Raw genomic sequence first — 20253 nt, 5'->3', positions numbered from 1 at the left:
AGGCGACAACCTCGGAACCTGAATGATTTGGAGGCTGTCTGCAGGGAGGAGTGGGCCAACATCCCTGCCGAAATGTGCACAAACCTTGTCACCAACTATAAAAACCGTTTGACATCTGTGCTGGCCAATAATGGCTTTTCTACAAAATATTAACATGCTGTTTGTCCAGGGGGTCAAATACTTGTTGTTCCTCATCAGATGGTTATCAATTTTAATAAATTCATATGATGTGATTTTCTGGAATTTTCTTTGGGATTCTGTCTTTCACTGTTAGAATGTACATATGATTAAAATTGTAGATTGTTGCATTCTTTGTAAGTGGGCAAACCTGCAAAATCAGCAAGGGGTCAAATACTTTTTTCCCCCACTGTAAGTGGACAGTGAGTGTGTATTCATGTACAGCGTAGTGTCATGTGAGCAGAAATATGTTGCAAAGTCTGAAAGTCGTTGCTTGTGTGAGCAACAGAATCTGTCAATTTAACCAGAAAAAGCTAATACAATTCTTTTCAGCTTTAATGCGTGTAAGTGACTTTTGTTTCATGCTTGCCTTTACCTTCGAAGTGCTTTGACATTCCCAGTGGTAATGGAGTAGTGACTGGCTGTCTGGGTCCATGTTGGGGTCGTAGGACTGCTCCGCACTGAGCTGCAGGTCCTGGGTCCTTGACCACACCCTGTAGGTCCCCCCTTCTATGATGGGCATCAGCCTGACAAGAAAAAAGGGGTTTATAATTAACATAAAAAGATAAAGTAGTGCAAGAGCATAGGAAACTAAATTTGTCAATTAAATATGGTTACGTCTATTTATGTTGATAAATCCAAATTCTTTCACATTTGTTTCACGGATGTAGTGGTTTACACTGTCATTGGCATGAAATTGATTTTAGTTTCCTGATTTCTTCTACATTTTCTTGCAAAACGTGTGTTAGGGACATACTGAGAATAAGCATTAACACCAGAGAAGTGAGTTATGCTGTTGTTACTAGCATTAATTCAAAGTGACTATAATAGTTGCCAAATTTAATAAAGATTTTGGATGGACTTTTGTGTTACTTTCATGCTGCAGCAAATGGCGTATCACTTTCAGAATTAATCAAATAGGTTAGATATTTAGAATAAATTAAAGGGGAAAAAGATGAACTCTACAGAGAGACTTGATTCTCCACTGACCTGGCAGCCATGACACTGAGCTGTAGACAGGCTGCCTTCCTTAGTGGCACGCCTTTATATGACAGAGAAAACACCAAGGTGTAGTTCCCTGCTGCCAGAACCATCTTTGGCAATGACAGCTGCAGCCGCTGCACATCCACCTCCAAAGGCAGGCGAATTATTGGGACTGGCAAAGCCTGGGAGGGCTGAGTCACAACCCCAGAGGGAAGATGGTGGTCTTTGTCATTATCACAGTAGGGTGTTGAGAGTATCTGCCAAAGGTACTGAGCTCCGTAGCGTAGGCAGCCTTTCAGGTCTACCCTGGCCTCCACCAAAGTGGGCTGAGAGCGCCAGATGGCCAGGCGGGGTTGAACCACCTGCACTTCAGGCTCCTCACACTCTAAGACACTAATGTTTACCTCCACCTGGGCCAACACCCAGCTCACCAGGTTACTGCAGTTCACCTGGCAGGGAGACAAAACAAGCCGGTGAAATCACAAAACTAGGAAGATGTCAATGTTTTGTAAACAGAATCGGTCAAAGAAATTTAATATATATTTTACAGATCAACAAATAAATAATGGATCTATAGAGTACATGAAATAATGTAGTTCAAACATACTTGGACCAGGTAGTGTCCTGGGTGTCTGTACTCATAACCCACAGTTGTGATGTTGGTGTTAACTGGAGTAGAACCATCACCAAAGTCCCACAAGCACTCCACAGGGTTAGATTTAGTGTGACTGGGTGTGACAGAGGCCATCAGGGTCACTGTCTTATTGATGAAAGTGTCCCGAGGCTCTGCATACAGTTCAGCATACGTCAGCCGGTTCTGAACCAGGATGTACTTGGTGATGTTCTGACCATGCAGTGCGTTGAAGGCCCTCAGGTAAATGGTTAATAAACCTGCGACTCCTGGCGTGTAGGACACCTGGGGTTGATTGATTCAATGAGACACATCAACACTTGTGAAGCTGAACAGCTGCTATACTGTGATATGTACAGTATCTCACAAAAGTGAGTACACCCCTCATATTTTAGAAAATATTTGATTATATCTTTCCATGTGACAACACTGAATAAATGGCACTTTGCTACAATGTATTCCCAAGAGGGTTAAGGCAGTGCTGGAAAATAATTGTGGCCACACAAAATATTGACACTTTGGGCCCAATTTGGACATTTTCACTTAGGGGTGTACTCACTTTTTTAGACATTAATGGCTGTGTGATGTGTTATTTTGAGGGGAAAGCAATATTACACTGTTATACGAGCTGTACAAGTGTCATTTCTTCAGTGTTGTCACATTAGAAGATATAATTAAATATTTACAAAAATGTGAAGGTTGTACTCACTTTTGTGAGATACTGTATGTTATAATTATAAAGGCTGAACATTGAAGTGATCTGACCTCTTTGCCCATATGGGATGTCTGGTGAAGGTGGTCCACATCAAAAGTCCACAGAAAACTAACAGGTCTGCCTGTCAAGATGTTAGCCACAAATAATTTCTTTACGCCTACAGAGATTGCTTTGCAGCTTTCCAGGATGGAAAGTCCACGAATCGGCTCCATCACCTCGATGTGTAAGTGCCGCCTCTTGGAATTCACCTGGATTGTCATATTGTAACACATAAAAATATTTGCACTGGATTACTTTGATTTACCTATCTTGCAGGCCTTGACATCAGCTAATGCCAGAAAGAGTCATGTAGAGATCATTACAATGTTGTGCTTAAAATCACTATGTATAAAATGTCAAATTATTCTTATGCTTTGGTAAAAAAAAAAAAAAGGTACAGTGCAGGTGCAGTATGTGTTGCTTTCATCCCATTATCCTCACTGTCCTCAGGTCAGATCTATGGGTGGGGGGGTTAGGGCAGTGGTGCGGTAGTCAGTGGTAGTCTTTTTTAATACTTCCACCAGGACCACCAAAATGTTTGAATGAAAACACTTTGTATGTAAGTAGTGAGGTCATATATCGTGGCCACCATTTTACAGATAACTTAATGGATGACAACAAAACATATCAACATTGCTCAAATATATTCTTGAGACAAGATTTATGTACTTCAGTTTTATACATGCTCTACTCCTGTCAAACTCTGCCAGTATGCAGAGAAGTTACTTACAGTATAAGGTTGGTACTGTGTGTGTCAAGAACAGTGTAACTGGATTTCAAGCATTGTCAGCAAATGTGTAAATGCACCCCATATATCAGACAGTTATAACAAACCTTAAGTGTTAACAATGTGCACATTGGCAAAAGGAGGAAATTATTTATTCAATGGTAAATGCTACCACTTAATTGTTAAGATATATGTTATACTTCTGACATGGCTGTTATGGCTTTAATGTTTGAATGTTATCTTATATATCATTATAGTGAAAACTGATCAGCCAAACCATCTATATGACATAATCTAATAATATTTTATCCATCTCCTTTGACTTTACCTGGTTGTGAGCTGTGAGATTCACCATGTACTTGTCAACCCTGCTGAATATGTGGATGTAGGTTTGGTTAGGTTGAGGGATAACAGTCGCATCTCCACTGATGCTGAGGATGAGACAAACGTCCGAGCCCGCTGCCATAGAAATGGTGAACTCCACCTTCTCACCGACTGCAACGATATTTTTACTTGCCCTCAGCTCCAACCCCTGAATCTTGTCCTGAACAAAAAACTCTCTGGAAACCACTTGCCCGCTGACATCGTTGGTGGCATTCAGAGTAACGATGGCTGTTTTTGGCTCCTGGAAAATCAAAGAAGTTTTTCTTCCTGTTTCTGTTCTTCCATTCAACAGCCATGTCCAAGTCACATCAGTTCCTGTCAGTACCTCCCCCTGCAGCAAGACGTTGACGCCTGTTGCTACATAACTCTGATCTGTCACATTGGTAGCTGTGAACCTTAGCCCAGAAATTACTTCCTGGACACTGACAACCTTTGACACAACCTCTGAGCTAACTTCATTGAAGACCTCCACGCTAACTTGTTTTAGGCCAGCACTGATGAAGGAGTGGGTCTTCCAGGGCTTGTCCCACTGCAGAGCATCCCCATTCACAGACCAGCGGTATTGCAGGTCTGAACCTTCAGTAGTCAGTACTGTTAGGTTAGTTGGAGCATTGACTGCAACTGGGTTGTCGCTGGTCTGCAGCTGCACCCCTCCAGCTGGTTGCAGGAAGTGGATGGTTCTGTTGACGGACAGCTGGCCCAGGAGGTTGGCTGCCTGGAGAAAGATGTCACATGGGCCTGGTGTAGAGAAATTCACCTCCACTGTCTTCCCGCTTACGTTGAAGCTGGAGCTGACGGGGTCTAGCTCTCTGATGAGGTTCCAAGTAAACGTCATGTTGGTTCCTTCCTTTAATCCTGCTTGAAGGTGGAGAATGCGGTTTGTAGCAAAGCAGCAACCTTCCAAACCCGTGCCTCTACCTGCCTCCTCCACTGCTAAAATCTGCAGCCCCTCTAGCTCACGTTGGACAAACAAGAAGATACTCGCTTGTGCCGTTCCTACGTCGTTCTCCGCGGTCACAATGATGTTAAAAGTGCCAACAGAGCGGAACGTGTAGAACATAGTGTGGGTCCCTAGGATTGGGGTGCAGCGGTCACACAAGATCCAAGAGTATCGGACACCATCTCCCGCCTCCATTTGGGCCTCAAAGTGGACTGAGGCATTGAGAGGGACATTTACCAAGCTGGCGTTGACTGTCAACCCACATATTGGTGAAAGCACAGCAACAGGTAAAGTAGTGTGATTCCTGCTAACTGTGTTGGCTGCTGTCAGTGTAATATTGTAGCTTCCCGAGGTGTTGTAGGTGTGGACGATATTCTGGCCTGTAAGCACATTTCCAACTCCAAAGTTCCAGACGTATGTGACATTGGAAGCCAAGGAAGATGTTGTGAAAGCATATGGGGCTCCATAGGTCAGGTTATTATACTTAGTGCCATTATGTTGAATAACAATTGGTCCTATGGGCATCAGAACCTCAATCACAACACTGGTGTTGCTGGTGGAGATGTTATTGAAGACAGTGACTGTCACCATGTAATGACCTGGGGTTTTATACTTTGTCACAATATTTCCAGAACCACGCATGAGCACAAGGTCTTCCTCTCTACCAAAGTCCCACTGATAGCTGTAGTTAAATTCAGGCTCAGCTCTGGCCTGGAACTGGATCTCCTCCCCGACAGCGTAGTGTGATTTCTCAAGTGTAATGGTGATGTTGGTTAAAGATGGCTGCACACACACCCAATTGAAGAAGTTGGCCTTGGTGGCTTTGTTTACCCCGCTGGAAAGAAGCAGAGAGAGGTGGTAGTTCCCACTTGTCCAGTAGGTGTGCGACACTCTGGGGTTGCCTCGGTGTGTCTCGTTGGGGCTTCCGTCCCCGAAGCTCCATTCATAAAGATGAGCCGATGCGTTACCAGACACCCAAGCCTGGAAGTTGACAGGGGTCTGTTCTTTGACACATCCGGATGGCTCCATCCTCACAACTTGGAAGACAAACACCTGCACTGTTAGGTTTTTCCAGCCAGAGCTCACAGCATTCGCGGCAGTCACATTCACTGTGTAGTTGCCATCTTTGATATAACTGTGTGACACATGAGGTTCAGATGGTGTGTAGATGGTCCCATCGCCCATGGAGAATGTCCATGTGATGTTGTTACCTGATGCAAGGCGTGCCCATACAGTCGTAGGACTGTGAAGCTCTGTAGGAGAGGAGCTTTCAGCAGTTAAATCTTCTATCTCCTCATGTACAAATATCTCGGCACAAACCTCCGTAGAACTGATGGTGTTGTTTACAGATACACAGATATTAAAGACCCCACTCTGTGCATAGGTGTGTGCCACGCGGCGTCCTTGCAGCGGGGCAGTACCATCTCCAAAGTGCCAGTCATAGTGGATGCCATAGGGTGAGGGCAGAGGGTGAGCCTCAAAATCAGCTGATTTGCCAGTGAGGAGGAGTCGTGGCTCTGTTTGTATATCAACATGAGTGAGGATGCTGTAGACGCTCATGTTGATGCTATGACTGATGTTCTCATAACGATTGGACACTGACACCAGTGCTGTGTATATCCCTGTACAAAGAGGTGGAAGACAAAGAGAAGTTAGCCATTATCTACCTGCAATCTTAAAACATTTTAATTCATTAATTCAAACGATGATAAACTAAATTGGCTAATTGATAATGAGTACAGGGGGTTACCTGGCTGAGAGTAGATATAGGTGACATTGTTACTTAGGAGGACCTGATTGGGTGACTCAGGGCAGAGGAGGGAGGGGGGGTAGGGAGGCTTGTATTCAAACTCTTTATATCCACCGTCACCAAAAGACCATCTGCAGCGCAACAAAGACAATGTAAAGCTGTTAAAAGAGGACCTTAAGAGAAATACATGGAGCTTAGATGAATAGATGTACTGATAACTGTTGACACACACCCATACACACACACACACACACACACACACAGCGTCACTAGCTGGAAAGTGGGAATCTTCTCTGACGAGGCAATAGAGGGTTTGGATGAGGAGAAGTGGAAACTCAGAGAGCCTCTCTGGACCAAGAATGGTGAGAGTGGAGGAAAACTAAGTGAAAGAGAGCGCCACAGTTGGGAGGGTGGGAATGTGAAAGAGGGAGGGAGAGAAATGAGTAAAAGAGAAAGAGTGGAAGAAAAGGGGGAAGAAAAGTGCAGGGGAAACAGCCGAGCAAAAGGGAAAATTCTTGTCAGCAATCTGTTCTAACCACACGGTTATAAATCCAAGGCTCTGCATGGTATGACTGCTGCAGTGCTATTACGGCGCACAGGAAGAGAAAAACAGAGAAAAGAGCAAAGACAAAGACAGACAGACAGATAGAGCAGAAGAAAGGAACAGTCACACAAACATATTCACTGTTTTCACTGTATTAGAAGAGAAAGAGAGAGAAAAAGAGGCAGTGATCTGATTTTTGTTTGAAAACACAATATAGAAGATCTATCTATCTATCTATCTATCTATCCATCCACCTCCCCTCTGTTCATACCGGAAAGTGGCAGCCACAGACATGTCGACGAGCACAGAGGTGGTGAGAGTCTGAGTGGAGCCCTGAGGGACCACATCTGGCACACCCTTTACTGTGAGGTTGGCCATGGGCTGCAGCCGGTCCACAGTCACGTTGAAATGCTCTGTGAGGGTGCTGACATGGTTCATGGCTGTCACCTGGAAGAGATGGCACATAACTAGTTAGACAGTTGGTAGACAGCCGGTAAGAAGTTTTGTGTCACATCTAAGCTATGCTAGCTTTAACTGTGAAACAACAGAACGAGCTGCAATGACTTATCCTTTCAGTCATTTTAAAGCCAGAATGGTAAACATGTGCAACTGCCTTTAATATAAATATTTGCTGGTTTTATTAATTTTCTATTAGAACAAGTTGAATCTTTGGACAAGATCTCAAGTTGGACTCTGGGAAACCACATTTTTCACAGTTTCCTGACATTTATAGACCAACAATTATTCCACAAAATAGTCGATCAATTCAGTCTAGTATGTGCAATAGATTTCTTTCTTTCGGATGGAATTAACAGAAATAATAATGTTAACATAATGAAATCTAAAATCTTTTAAAAATCTCCATGTTTTCAGATGCTGGCAGGTGTCCGGCTGTTATTTATTTTTCATATATTGATGCTGTTTGAGAAACTGTCTGACTTCTAATAATAAAGCTTCCAGCTAAACCTTAGAGTCCTAACTTTAAACCAGAAAATAACAGTGGATGGTGAAGTAGCATACATTTACAGACATTTTGTCTGTGTTTGTGGATGCATCATTAAAAATCTGGATATCAAAAACAAACCTGTCACATATGAATGTAATTAAAACAATGAATATCCTGGCACTGATGTTAACAGACAGGACAGTTCAGCAGTTTCACAACAGTTTGACTCATATTGGATTTGAACAGAAACTCACTGTGAGCTTGTAGATGGCAGCATGCTGGTAGATGACATTGAGGACAGTGTTGTAATAGGTGAAGTAGGGCTTGTCATCCACTGTCCATTTAAATGTGGGATTAGAACCTTCAAGCACTGAAGATGTGTAGCTCTAAAACACACACAAACATATATACATATATGTGAAGTGACATGATAAAAAGGTACAGTGCAATGTGCATAATACCAATATCAAATAGGAACTTAATACCAGTGAAGTAAACACATAAGCACAAAACACACACTCACCACGACTGACTCCATCAGAACTCTGTGTGCAGGGTGCGGCTGCACCACCAGTCCTCTGAGTGGCTCTTCAAGTTGGACGACCACAGACAGGCTGGCCTCCGTCGCACTATTGTGGGCCTCCAGCTCCACCTGCACTGGGCTCCTTCGCTCCTCCATCCCCAGGCTCAGATCCAGCACTGCATACAGGCTTGGCTCTGCAACCTCGACCCTGGACCCTGAGCTTGGCCCGGGCTGACAGAGCACTGGGCGGGAAGAAAACTCTGGGGGACAGTGGCTCTGAAATGTCACAGTGCAATTACTGCCCCGCCGAGAGGCATTTGTCGAGTAGCGAGACTGGACACGGAGCAGCAGCCGGGTGTCGTTGGGTTGCATGTAGAGGGTGCCATTCCGGGTAGGGGGGTGGAGGATCGTCAAGCCCAGAGGAGGCACCACCTGCAACGGGCACGATGCTGAGGCCCGGTATGATGGCTCAGCTGAAGTTACCTGAAATTTATCATATTCAGTTTAGTCTCAATTAATTTGTTAGGTAAAAAATTATATTACCAATATAGGACGAAAAGCAGGTATAGACATCTCTTACACAGCTTAATGGTGATTTTTTAGTTTGTATTAACACACACACACACACACACACACACACACACACACTGCTAGAATCAATCCTAGTTGAAAATCAAACCTGAATCTGACTCAGGAACATTGGAAAAAAATGCAAAAATATTGGTTAATTAAAAAACATTTTTTTTTCCTATTTATTCCTCCATATAGTAAGATTGTCAGATGCATGCTGGGATATGACACTGATGTCTTACCAGCAGGCTGTAGAGTCCGGGCTGGGGTAGACCAGCAGACAGCTGTGCTCCCTGCAGCTGAGTCTCACTGTGGCCCACATAGAGCACTCTGACGGGGCAAACTACTTCCTCCAGCCAACCTCCCTCGCCATCCTCCACCAGGGCCTTCACGTCAAGCTCTGGGTCTGGCAGAGGGTCAGCGTTGTGGTGAGCGGAGGAGTCTGTTGACTGTCTGGTGTTGTTGGTCCAGAACCACTCTGATTGGTTGAGGGCTAAAACAGGTTGTCGCCACAGTGAGTGTGGGGAGGATTGGCAGTGGAGAAGGGAGGCAGGGCCGGCATCATGTTGCAGGGCGATGACATCACCACGGGAGACCAGGAGATCCTCCAATTGTTCTTGTACCTGGGAGAAACAGGGATGAGGAGAGTGCCTCTTTTATTGCGGTGAAATGGCAGGTCTTGTGCAACAGCTGTAATCCCTTAACTGTCCAAACAACCTCAAATTAAAGCTGGCAGTCATGAACTATTTGTTCTGGGTTTACAGCATTTCATATCAAAAGCTTTAGCATTGAAAACTCTCTCCCTGACTAAATAAGTTTGGAGGTAAAAGTAAATCCTCTCACCAGTATGTGTGCAGCTTGTCCTGCTGACAGAGTGAAGACCACCTCTTTCTGAAGGGTGTATCGGGGCCTCAGCACCCCAGGGGGCAGGCGGTGAGCCTGGGTGCAGTTAGGACAGGAAGATGGTTGGCAGGGACTAGACAAGGGCAGGCAACTGCGCTGGAAGGGACACCACTGCTCTAGTCGGGGGCAAGAGGGTGGATCACTGCTCCTGGTGTCATTAGGCACACAAACAGCCACCGGAGAACACGCGGGACCTCCACAACCTGACACACAAGATGTATCTTGTTTGAATCATTTATTTTTAATTGAATTTTGCACATCTTACAAAAGTATTCTTTCTCTCTTATTCCATTTAACGAAGCCCCCAAACCACCATTACCCACCATCTTATATAGGCAGACTGTCTGAACAACATTAATGGTGTTTAAAGTCTAAAAGTGCAAATAAGGAATCTCCTTCCATTCAGGATTTATTTTAATACACTGACAGCACAGGTCAGAAAATTAACCCCAGTGGAGATGTCAGTCAGTGGTGAAAGAAGATTATATCTTTAACTCAATATACTCAAAAACTCAATCAAAAGTAATAGTCCTGCATTCATACTTTTACTTAAGGAGTACAAAAGTAGAACCTAAATGGAAAAAAATGCATCACTGTGTAGCAGCATTTTAATGTTGTCTCTGAAAGTGGAGCTAATTTCAATTCTACCTCCTTAAATGGAAAATGGACTGCATTTTTTATAGCGCTTTAAAGCAAATGCCAAAATTCACCCATTCACATACACATTCATAAACTGATGGCAGAAGTTGCCATGTAAGGTACCTGCCTGCTCATCAAGAGGCAGCTAGGGGTTCAATGTCTTGCTCAAGGGCCCTTCGACACTCCCTGAAGTCGACTAGACAACTGCGCCTTCTTATTTAATACGTACCTAACTATTTCATATACTATTGGGTAGTTCTATAACTTATATACACTCACCTAAAGGATTATTAGGAACACCATACTAATACTGTGTTTGACCCCCTTTTGCCTTCAGAACTGCCTTAATTCTACATGGCATTGATTCAACAAGGTGCTGAAAGCATTCTTTAGAAATGTTGGCCCTATTGATAGGATAGGATCTTGCAGTTGATGGAGATTTGTGGGATGCACATCGAGGGCACGAAGCTCCCGTTCCACCACACCCCAAAGATGCTCTATTGGGTTGAGATCTGGTGACTGTGCCATTTTAGTACAGTGAACTCATTGTCATGTTCAAGAAACCAATTTGAAATTAAAGCTGCAAGCAGCGTTGGGCGGGCCCTCGCACTTGTAGCGCGTCCGGGTCTGAGCCGGCCGCGTTGCACATTCTGGAGCTCTGCCGGTGTGGCTGTGAATTTGCTATGTGGTTCCGATGCCGCACTGCAGTACTTAAATCTAAGTAAAGTAATTTCCCTGACATTTTTGTTCTGCTCCGTTAAAACTGAATTTACCATACAGAATTGAATACGAGTGCACTCCAGATTTAGCTGCAGCTAGCTGACCGTGTGCTTCTCCCTATACCGCAGTTCTGTGTCCATGCATGCAGCAAACTGAAAGCACTGTCTGTTGGAGCGTATACATGAAAAGAGAAGGAAGACATGGCTGGTAGTATTGTCTTCAGAGTTGTTAAACACCTCAGCGCACTGAAGGAAGCCATCTGACTGTGTGAGGAGCAAGATCGTTGATGTCTGCAGGCAGAGTAGGCCTAGAGCTCTCCTGTCTGACTGGTCCACCAATAGCAAAAGGACAGGCAGAAATAAATACCATGGGTGAAAATAAATAAGGTAAAAAAAATACAAAGGAAGAATAAAACAGACAAAAATATTAAAACACACACATAAATAAATACATTTACAAAATTAGTAATAAATAAAGTTGAAGATTATAATGGAGAATAAGTAAATAAGGTAATTATAACAAAGGCACTAATTAAAATATATACATTTATGTCTTCTTGTATAATTTAATTACTACCTACATTTATTTATTTACTTTATTTTTTTGTGTATTTAATTGGATGCTTATTTATTTATTGAGCATTTATTTATTTCTATATTTATTTCTGACTGTGTCAGGATCGGTCCTCCATAGCGGGGTGAAAGAGTTATCAAGCACGTAAAGTTTGGTTCAGATGTGAGCATGTACACTGAAGTTACAACAACTTCCTGTGTCATGGCGAAGAGTTGATCTTTGACGTCACGCCACGGACACGCCCATTGACAAAAACTCGCAAATAGCACAACTTTTCATCTTCAATGCCTTTAGAAGGCACAACAGAAATTTGAAGTCGGTCGGACAAAATCCCTAGGAGGAGTTCGTTAAAGTACGGAGTGTGTAAATCATCCAAAAATTGATGTAAAATTCAAAATGGCCGACTTCCTGTTGGGTTTAGGCTATGGCTCCAAGAGACTTTTTTGTGCGTCTGGACAAGATACACGTACCACAGAAAATTTGTATACGTAGGTGAAATGTGCGGCGGGGGCTGCTTCGATAAAAGTCACTTCCTGTTGCCAGCAGGTGGCGCTATGACTGTGGGTGAATGTCGGCATGTACATGTGTTCAGGGCGGGACTCTCATCCTACATGTACAGTTTGGTCCAGATGTGAGCATGTACACTGAAGTTACAACAACTTCCTGTTTCATGGCGAATCATCGACGCCACAGACACGCCCATTGACGAAAACTCGCAAATAGCACAACTTTTCATCGTCAATGCCTTTAGAAGGCACAGCAGAAATTTGACGTCGATCCAACTAAATCCCTAGGAGGAGTTCGTTAAAGTACGAAGTGTGTAAATCATCCAAAAATGGCCGTTGAACGTGAACGAGGGGCTAATCTTTTCCAATTTTCTAGGTGGTGCTAGCGAGTCATTTTGCCACGCCCATGCGCGAAACCCATAAAATACAAAATTTTTCACCAGTTCTGACATGTTTGCAAAGTTTGGTGAGTTTTCAAGTATGTTTAGGCCCCGACAATGGAGCTTACTTTGCAGAAAAAAAATAAAATAAAATCTTAGCAAATTCAAAAAAAAAAAAAATATATATATATATATAATCTTAGCAAATTCAATAGGGACTTCGCACGGTCGTGCTCGGGCCCTAATGATTCGAACTTTGTGACATGGTGCATTATCCAGCTGGAAGTAGCCATCAGAGGATAGGTACATGGTGGCCATAAAGGGATGGACATGGTCAGAAACAATGCTCAGGTAGGCCGTGGCATTTAAACGATGCCCAATTGGCACTAAGGGGCCTAAAGTGTACGAAGTGTGTAAATCATCCAAAAATGGCCGAAGAAGACAAATTGAGCGTTTTCATAAAAAAAACCCAGAGAAATGCTGATTTTGTGAGAACTGATTTGTAACTGTGGTGTTGCCTGATTTCTCTTGACATCTAACAAGCATAATTGAGCAAACCTGCAGATAAAAGCAATGAATTACTGGATCAAAGAGATAAAATCACCCAAGAAAGTATCTTTAAAAAACAAGCCGAATAGTGTGCACTGGAAAATGAATGTAAAAGATGTGTGTGAATGCGCGTGTATTTGTAGTGGGAACATAATTAGTTTGATGGTCTGATATCCATCTTCCAGTCGGGTAGAGCAAACTGGCTTTCTCTGTAATTAATAATCCAGTTGTATTATCTCAGTATCTCCACTGTCTCCTCCCCTGTGGCTGCATTCACAAATTCAAAATGAAAATTTCACCTAAAACGTGATCTCATGTCTTCAAGAAGCCGCTCGCCTGTGTGTGGATTTCTGTCTGTCTTTGATTTCTGTGTCTTGCAGTTACGTGTCATGTGTTTGGACAAGGACAGGAAGCGCTCAATAGGGAGGTGACCACTGGTCTTGTTTCCTTCCTCTCTTGGGTTACCCTACTTTCTGTTTTCATTGAAATATTCCTTTCATGTTCACCTACCTAACAATTTTAGACAAGGCTGTGTGTGTGTGTGTGTGTGTGTGTGTGTGTGTGTGTGTGTGTGTGTGTGTGTGGATGTTGTTGTGTAACTGGAGGTGTGGGTGCAGGTGGCTTATAGGGTTTTTAACACCTGCTAAAACCAGGAATGTGCAGATGGTTTCATGTGTCAAGTGTGAGTGTTTTTCTGTTTTTCTGTGTTTTACTCACTGGGCAGCAGCAGGTGCAGGCCGGGATGATGGCAGTGAGGTCTGTACGTCTGGAATCGAACGTGGATTTGTGAACTGAGGTCCTGAGTGACGAACTCTAGGGAGGACAGACGACCTGGCTGAACAAAGCTCATAGCTGGGAACAACAGCACCTGAGTGAAAAAAAAGGGACATTTCACATGTTTAGAAAAACACTTTGCTGAATAAAGGTTTAAGGAGAACAATAAGGTGATTAAATAAACAACATGAGACTCCTCCTCACTTCTATGCCACCGCTGGGAGGTTGTGGAGTGGAGGACGGAGCGGATGGGGCGCGGTGCAAATGTTTATGGGAGGGAAACACAGCCAGGCCCACCATGTAGAGGCCAGCATCTGGAACACGCACTGTAGAGGCACAAACAGAATGAATTCAATCTGACAAAAGACGAGAGAAGGATTTAAAAAGAGCTGAGAGGTAGTGAAGGCAATTTATAAGAAATGATGGATAACTGCAGTCCACACTGTTACACATTTTTTTGAGAAAGAGAGAGAAGAAGGTGAGAGAGAGAACAAATCTCTGAGATTAGGAAGAACACTTCAGTACACGATGTATCAGCTCACTGCACACTGCACACTGACACAGAGACAGAGACCACAGAAACACAATTAGACAGGTAGACACACACACACAAGCTGCGGACTGCCACAAATATACACTTAATTTCACAGGTTACACTGGATTTCAGTTCAGTTTTGAAGGCAGTTGTAGATTCTGCTGGTTTCTCGGTAAAACCGTTTGCTGCTGAGGAATTACGTCTGCATGTTACATCATGTGATAGACTGACATGTACGCCTTGAAGTTTATTGTTCTGTTTCATGATAATAACTTAATCAGAATGTCAGAGAAGCTTCGTACTGACTCAGAAATGAGTACAATATAAATTTAACACCTCCAGGCGCCTTTTCTGGTTGAGCATGTGCACATTATAAGTAGATGGCATGTTATCATCCAACAACAATTATTTGGGGTCAAAGCCAGTCAAACGGCCCATTTCTTAACATGTTTTTAACCTCAACTCAACTTATGTTGGTCACTTAATATCTAGATATGGTCAACGCTTTGCACTTTGGGTGTGGACAAAATGGCAGCAATCAAATGTGCTCCATTTGTAATCAGATATCCACTTTCCACATATGAATACTCACTGAGTGGCAGTCTTTGGCTGGCTCCCTGAAGCACCAGGGATTTGTGGAAATTTAATTTACACTGAATATGTGCCTCTAATTTATTTTTCTTCCTCTGTTTATAGGTTTCTAGGCATTTGAACTGCTCCATTTTTGTGTGCATGTGACAGTGTGACTGTGTGAATCTTTGAAGCTTACCTTGGGGGCTGTATTGGCAGACAAAGGCCCGCCTGGCAGTGCATGGGTGTGAACTGGTCTGACAGCGCTGATCAAGGGACACGCACACGTTTCCGCGGGGGATCGGGGAGCGAGGTGCCAGGCCCGCCTCTCCCTCCTGTGCCTCTGAGCCGTTCACCCAGCGCAGCCTGCCTGGAGAGTCGACATCACTCAAACCCAGCCACACGCCTCGTTCCCTGGGCCAGGAACAGACAGGTAAGACACAGATCAACAAAGTGGCTGCTTCACATTTAGCTACGTGGCTGCTGACAGCTGGAATATTGTCTCCATCACTTGAAATGTACACAGAAAGACACATATAAACATACCAAATCTAAGACAGGATTTCAAAGAAAACACATGCAGGGTGAATGAATTTTTTATTTTTTTCCCCAAATGTGACATTGCCATCAGACAGAAACATACCACACAATCCTCCTTACATCCAGACTTGAATCAATGTATGTCTCAGTATGTGACAAAGTCTGTGCAGTACATGCCAGCTTCCCTTCAGCAATCAATGATTGCAGGGCAGAGAGAGGATCAAAATGAGCTTAGATTGAACCCCAGTAGGATGTCACAAAGGGGATGCCGGTTATTTCGTATGTCGCTTTGATTACAACAGATAAATTGGATTTTCACTCTATTAGTCCACTAATGGACTGCACATTTCCCCCCCGGCTTCAATTTTTATTTCTGTCATGTTAACTGAAAACAAAATGGTCTCTCCTCCTAAAGAAAAGCCAGTGGATGACTCACTACAATCTAGTCAGACTCTACTGGCTGACTACATACATCTGCGAAAAACAACATCTGAAAGAGCGGACAGGGGTTAAAAAATACAAGCAGAGAGGGAACAAGGAAAAGGGTCTTTGTGGCAAAAAACAAGGACTGATTAAAAAAAAGGGCTCCTTATATAAGCGAGGGGGTGGAGGAACACATGAGCAGAGTAGGAGAGAGGGGATAAGCTCCGTCTGCAGCAGGTTTTTTCTTCTCTCATCCACTTCAATCTACGAGGACACGGCTTCACCCTCATATTAACACACACACACACACACACACACACACACACCATGAACTGTGGACTCCGCCTCCCAGGGTGTTAAAGTTACAGTGCAGCTGTGCTTTTACAGATGGGTTTTTTGCGACCCTCTCTGATATAAACACCAAACACTGGTGGCCTTCAGACCAGCACAAGGCCAGAAATGTGTTCATTCAAAGCTTTGATGTCCATATACTGTGCATCACATGGACACATAGAGTACAGCATTACTATTTTTGTGGAGCGAGACTGGCCAAATCTAAGGTTATGATCTCTTTACATCATATACACTATAATTCATTATTTTTAAGCAAACTGAATGAAAAACAAAAAATTAATGAATAGATGACAAAAGTCAAATGAGTTAAGTTTTAAGGCATGAAGTTCATAAACACTAAAAAATGAATTTCAAAAAGTACTGCCCTTGAAAACATCCCCATGACTGAACAACACGTGCACACACATCCAGACACAAAGTCACATTCCAAGAAAAGGCCACTTTTCGTACCCCAGTCTGAACCATGTACTGCATTATAGTACAAAAACGTATACTGAAATTCTTTTTCTGTCTCGGTTTAAGAAGTGTTGACATAACAAGTTAAGAAAAAACTGAGAATATATAATTATACATTTTATACCATTGCAAAAAAATCAGGAAGAGAAACCCCCATTTCTGCAGCCCATATATAGACAGAAACACTCACTGTGTGACTTTGGGAGCCAGCAGGTTACGCAGCGTGTCACTCCTGACTATTGCCAGATCCCCGCCACGGTCTAAACACTGTTGTCGAGCATCTGTCCAGCTCAGCTCCCCTGGAACGATCTGGAAACAGTGTGAGGACTCGGTGTAGTACACTCCATCCCTTGGACAGTGAGGGGAGGCTGGCAGAGGACAGAAGAATCCACATGATTTCCCAGATTGTTTGAAGTCACACTTCATGGAAATTATTTTATTGCTAAAAAGATGATCTTCAAAAGATTAGACTTCTAGATGAAAAAATGCTTTTTAAAAGTCAGAATGTATAAAGAGCATCTATACTGTATAATCAATATTTTTATCCAAAGGATCACATATATACTGTGGCTCATAGTGAACCCGCACAGAATTATCTCTGCAGTTCTTCCCAGTTCTGAGGAGCGTTTCAGCTTGTTTCTGTGTTTTGGTTTTCCAGCCCACAACATTGCTGTTCTGGTTGACTCTCATTGCTATCCGGCAGCAGCAGACAGAAGTTTTTTTTTAATCACAAAACCTCTAAAAACCCACAGAACATTACCTGCACAGAACTAAATGGCAGAAAGACAAAGTTAGTAACTAGCCAGTGAACACACAGTAGTGGAGCATTTAGTAAAAATCCCTCCATCACCAGTCTATAGACCATCGATCATAAGCGTCATAAGCTACTCAGAGCTTGTGTGTTTGTGTATCTTACCTTTGGCAACTTGGACGCCATCCTTTGTGATCGACCAGTCTACATTCACATCAACAGCGCCCCAGCTGACAAGCGTGAACTCTAGGCTCTTATTGGCCACTGCAAGACGGGGACAGTGCAGCTCCAGTCTGGGAGGAAGTGTCACGTCCACTTCTCCGCGTGCAGAGACCTGAACATGCGCAAATTATTATTATAGTATATTATTATTATTATGTTAAAAAAAATGAAAAGAAAAATGCTTTTCTTTGATCATACTGTATACAAAAAAAAATGTATTATATATTTCTCCCTCACCTCCTTGTTTCCAGCCCAGGCCAACAAACTGACCGCATAATGTCCTGGAAGTCCATATTTGTGAGGTGCTGTGGTGAGCCCTCTTCCTGTAGTGTTGACCCGAGATGAAACGTCACCAAAGTCCCAGGACAGTGTCACCGGAGTGACAGAGGAGGAGGCGGAGAAACTAATGCTGTCATGAACGCTTTGCAGAGGGAGAGGCTTCAGTGAGACCGAGAAGTCCACCACAAACACATCCTGAGCCAGAGTCCACCCACACTCCTGTGTATGGAAGGAACCATGTGAGGAAGAGGAGGTTTCTGTGTTAATATGCACAAGTATTTATAAGCAAAATAAATATTTCCTTACTGTTAATTTGTAAGATGTTTGTGGTTTTACTATTATTCTTATGGTTTTAAATAAAAACTTTGGTTTTAATGAGACTTATGAACTGCTCTGATTTAAAATAAACAAATCTTGGTTTTCAATTTGTGTTTTGGATAACTTCTCCTGGGTCGCTCTGTACAGCAGTGGTGTTGGAAACTGAAACTGAATCTGAGGAAAGTCATTCAAGCCACAGAGGGAAGTTGTTGGGAGGTTATAGGAAGGTTTAGAGGAAATCCTGAATGTTGTGTTTACAAGAGAAGAAACAAAGCAAGAGAAGGAAGCTACACTTATAGAGGTCTCCATTAAAAGCCACACTTGACATCTGAAGATCTTACAGTGCAGTAATTTCTATCTGGGACCACTGGGTGCTATATACCTTCATAACATGGGGCTTTGTACAGGCAGCAGAGCACTGAGATTCGCTGATGAAATTCGGCCTTGAGTTTGTGCTGCAGAGACACTCGTGCCTTGCCCCCAAACCCCCGTAGGGGTGTGATGCAGCAAAACACACACTGTTACACTGTTCACGCGTGAAGTTTCCGGGTGTAGAGGAGGAGAAGATAACTAGCTCGCTCCGTCCCCCTCCTCCACTGCTGCTGTCCTCAAGACAAGCTGCATAGTTCAGACCTGTAGTGGAAGGAAACACAGTCATTACATTACATCAGATACATTTTGATCAATTTTTAGTATCAGACTCTGTCCAAACAAGCAAAAGAGATCCAAACAGGTCAACTAATGAGCAGTTTATTCCGCTAATCTGAATCTGTCCCTACATTGACTGGATAATACAGTAACATTCATCAACATTTGTCCTTTGATTTGAGTTTAAAACACCCAAAACAGCTGCTAAGAATTTCACCTTTGTTACCTTGTACCTTTTTGGTAGCTTGTGTAATTATCTTAATTTAGTAAAGCAGATTAATGCATTTTTTTTAGATTTGTAATTTTTCTGACATGTGTCAAGAATTAGTTTGTATTTGTTTCATACCACAGGTGAGCAGGCTGACGTTGAGCAGGGGTTGGTGGCGGAGCTCAGGAGGATGCTTGCAGAGCATGGCGTCCGGGCGTCGAACTCGCACCCCTTTCTCCTGGAGCCAGCTAACCAGCCGGAACAGCTTACAGTCACACTCGAAGGGGTTACTGCTCAGATCACTGGAGGAGAGGAAGACAGGGATGAAGTGATTGGATCAGTAATCGTGAAACATGACAACAATCACAGTGATTGGAACGGAGGTTAACCTCCATTAAATTTACTTGGACTAAGATTAATGTCACATTTTGTCACTTTGTTAGCAAATAACGGTGCAACAACATTAAATGAGCTTCTCTTAATGTGTTTAAAAACACTCAAATATTTTTTATTTAAACATAAAAAGTTATACATTTCAGCTTTTGCATTAAAATATTGCTCCAACATTTTAGTAAACGCACTTGTTTGCTGACTTAGAAAAATAATATCAGTTAAATAGCCGTTAACAGTTAACTCCTAAATAACAGCTAACTCCTGCCAAAAGTTGGACAATAGTTACACATTCCAAAAATAAAACTTTCCTTTTAGACGGTGTATCTCGTTAGCTAATGCACTAGCCAAAAGTATGAAAAGCCTGCAATTTACCAAAACTAAGGATTTCTAGAGTAGTTGGAAAGAGCAGGCAGAGCTTGGATTGGATGGAGCAAGAGATGGAAGGAGAAAAGAAAGCAATGACACAAATAAAATATTATGTGACATGTGTCCCTCTGTCTATTGCTGACTAGTCCGCTGAGCGTCACTCAATTACAGACTCTGCACAAGACGAAAACGTTTCTCATCTAATGACCTGGTGAG

At 43.0% G+C, this 20253-nt stretch overlaps 1 protein-coding gene across 2 annotated transcripts in view; it reads right to left on the bottom strand.

The window, feature by feature from the left end:
* The window catches only part of pkd1a (polycystic kidney disease 1a), a 71832-nt gene that overhangs the window by 32000 nt on the left and 19579 nt on the right, over positions 1-20253 (bottom strand). For both annotated transcript variants that reach the window (XM_046046659.1, XM_046046660.1), the window contains 19 exons: positions 19417-19580; positions 18805-19055; positions 18063-18323; positions 17769-17937; positions 17043-17220; positions 15279-15493; positions 14179-14300; positions 13918-14068; positions 9774-10036; positions 9173-9553; positions 8361-8843; positions 8092-8223; positions 7163-7338; positions 6348-6478; positions 3602-6219; positions 2558-2755; positions 1769-2077; positions 1168-1610; positions 554-704 (listed from right to left, as the gene is read on the bottom strand). In XM_046046659.1, coding sequence (XP_045902615.1) covers positions 554-704; positions 1168-1610; positions 1769-2077; positions 2558-2755; positions 3602-6219; positions 6348-6478; positions 7163-7338; positions 8092-8223; positions 8361-8843; positions 9173-9553; positions 9774-10036; positions 13918-14068; positions 14179-14300; positions 15279-15493; positions 17043-17220; positions 17769-17937; positions 18063-18323; positions 18805-19055; positions 19417-19580 — 6796 coding nt within the window. The remainder of the gene's footprint in view (positions 1-553; positions 705-1167; positions 1611-1768; positions 2078-2557; positions 2756-3601; positions 6220-6347; positions 6479-7162; positions 7339-8091; positions 8224-8360; positions 8844-9172; positions 9554-9773; positions 10037-13917; positions 14069-14178; positions 14301-15278; positions 15494-17042; positions 17221-17768; positions 17938-18062; positions 18324-18804; positions 19056-19416; positions 19581-20253) is intronic.

This window comes from Micropterus dolomieu, linkage group LG04 (assembly GCF_021292245.1).
Source record: "Micropterus dolomieu isolate WLL.071019.BEF.003 ecotype Adirondacks linkage group LG04, ASM2129224v1, whole genome shotgun sequence".
Classification (NCBI taxonomy): Eukaryota; Metazoa; Chordata; class Actinopteri; order Centrarchiformes; family Centrarchidae; genus Micropterus; species Micropterus dolomieu.
The sequence above is the reverse complement of the archived record's forward strand: the minus strand, read 5'-3'. Positions and strand labels throughout refer to the sequence as shown.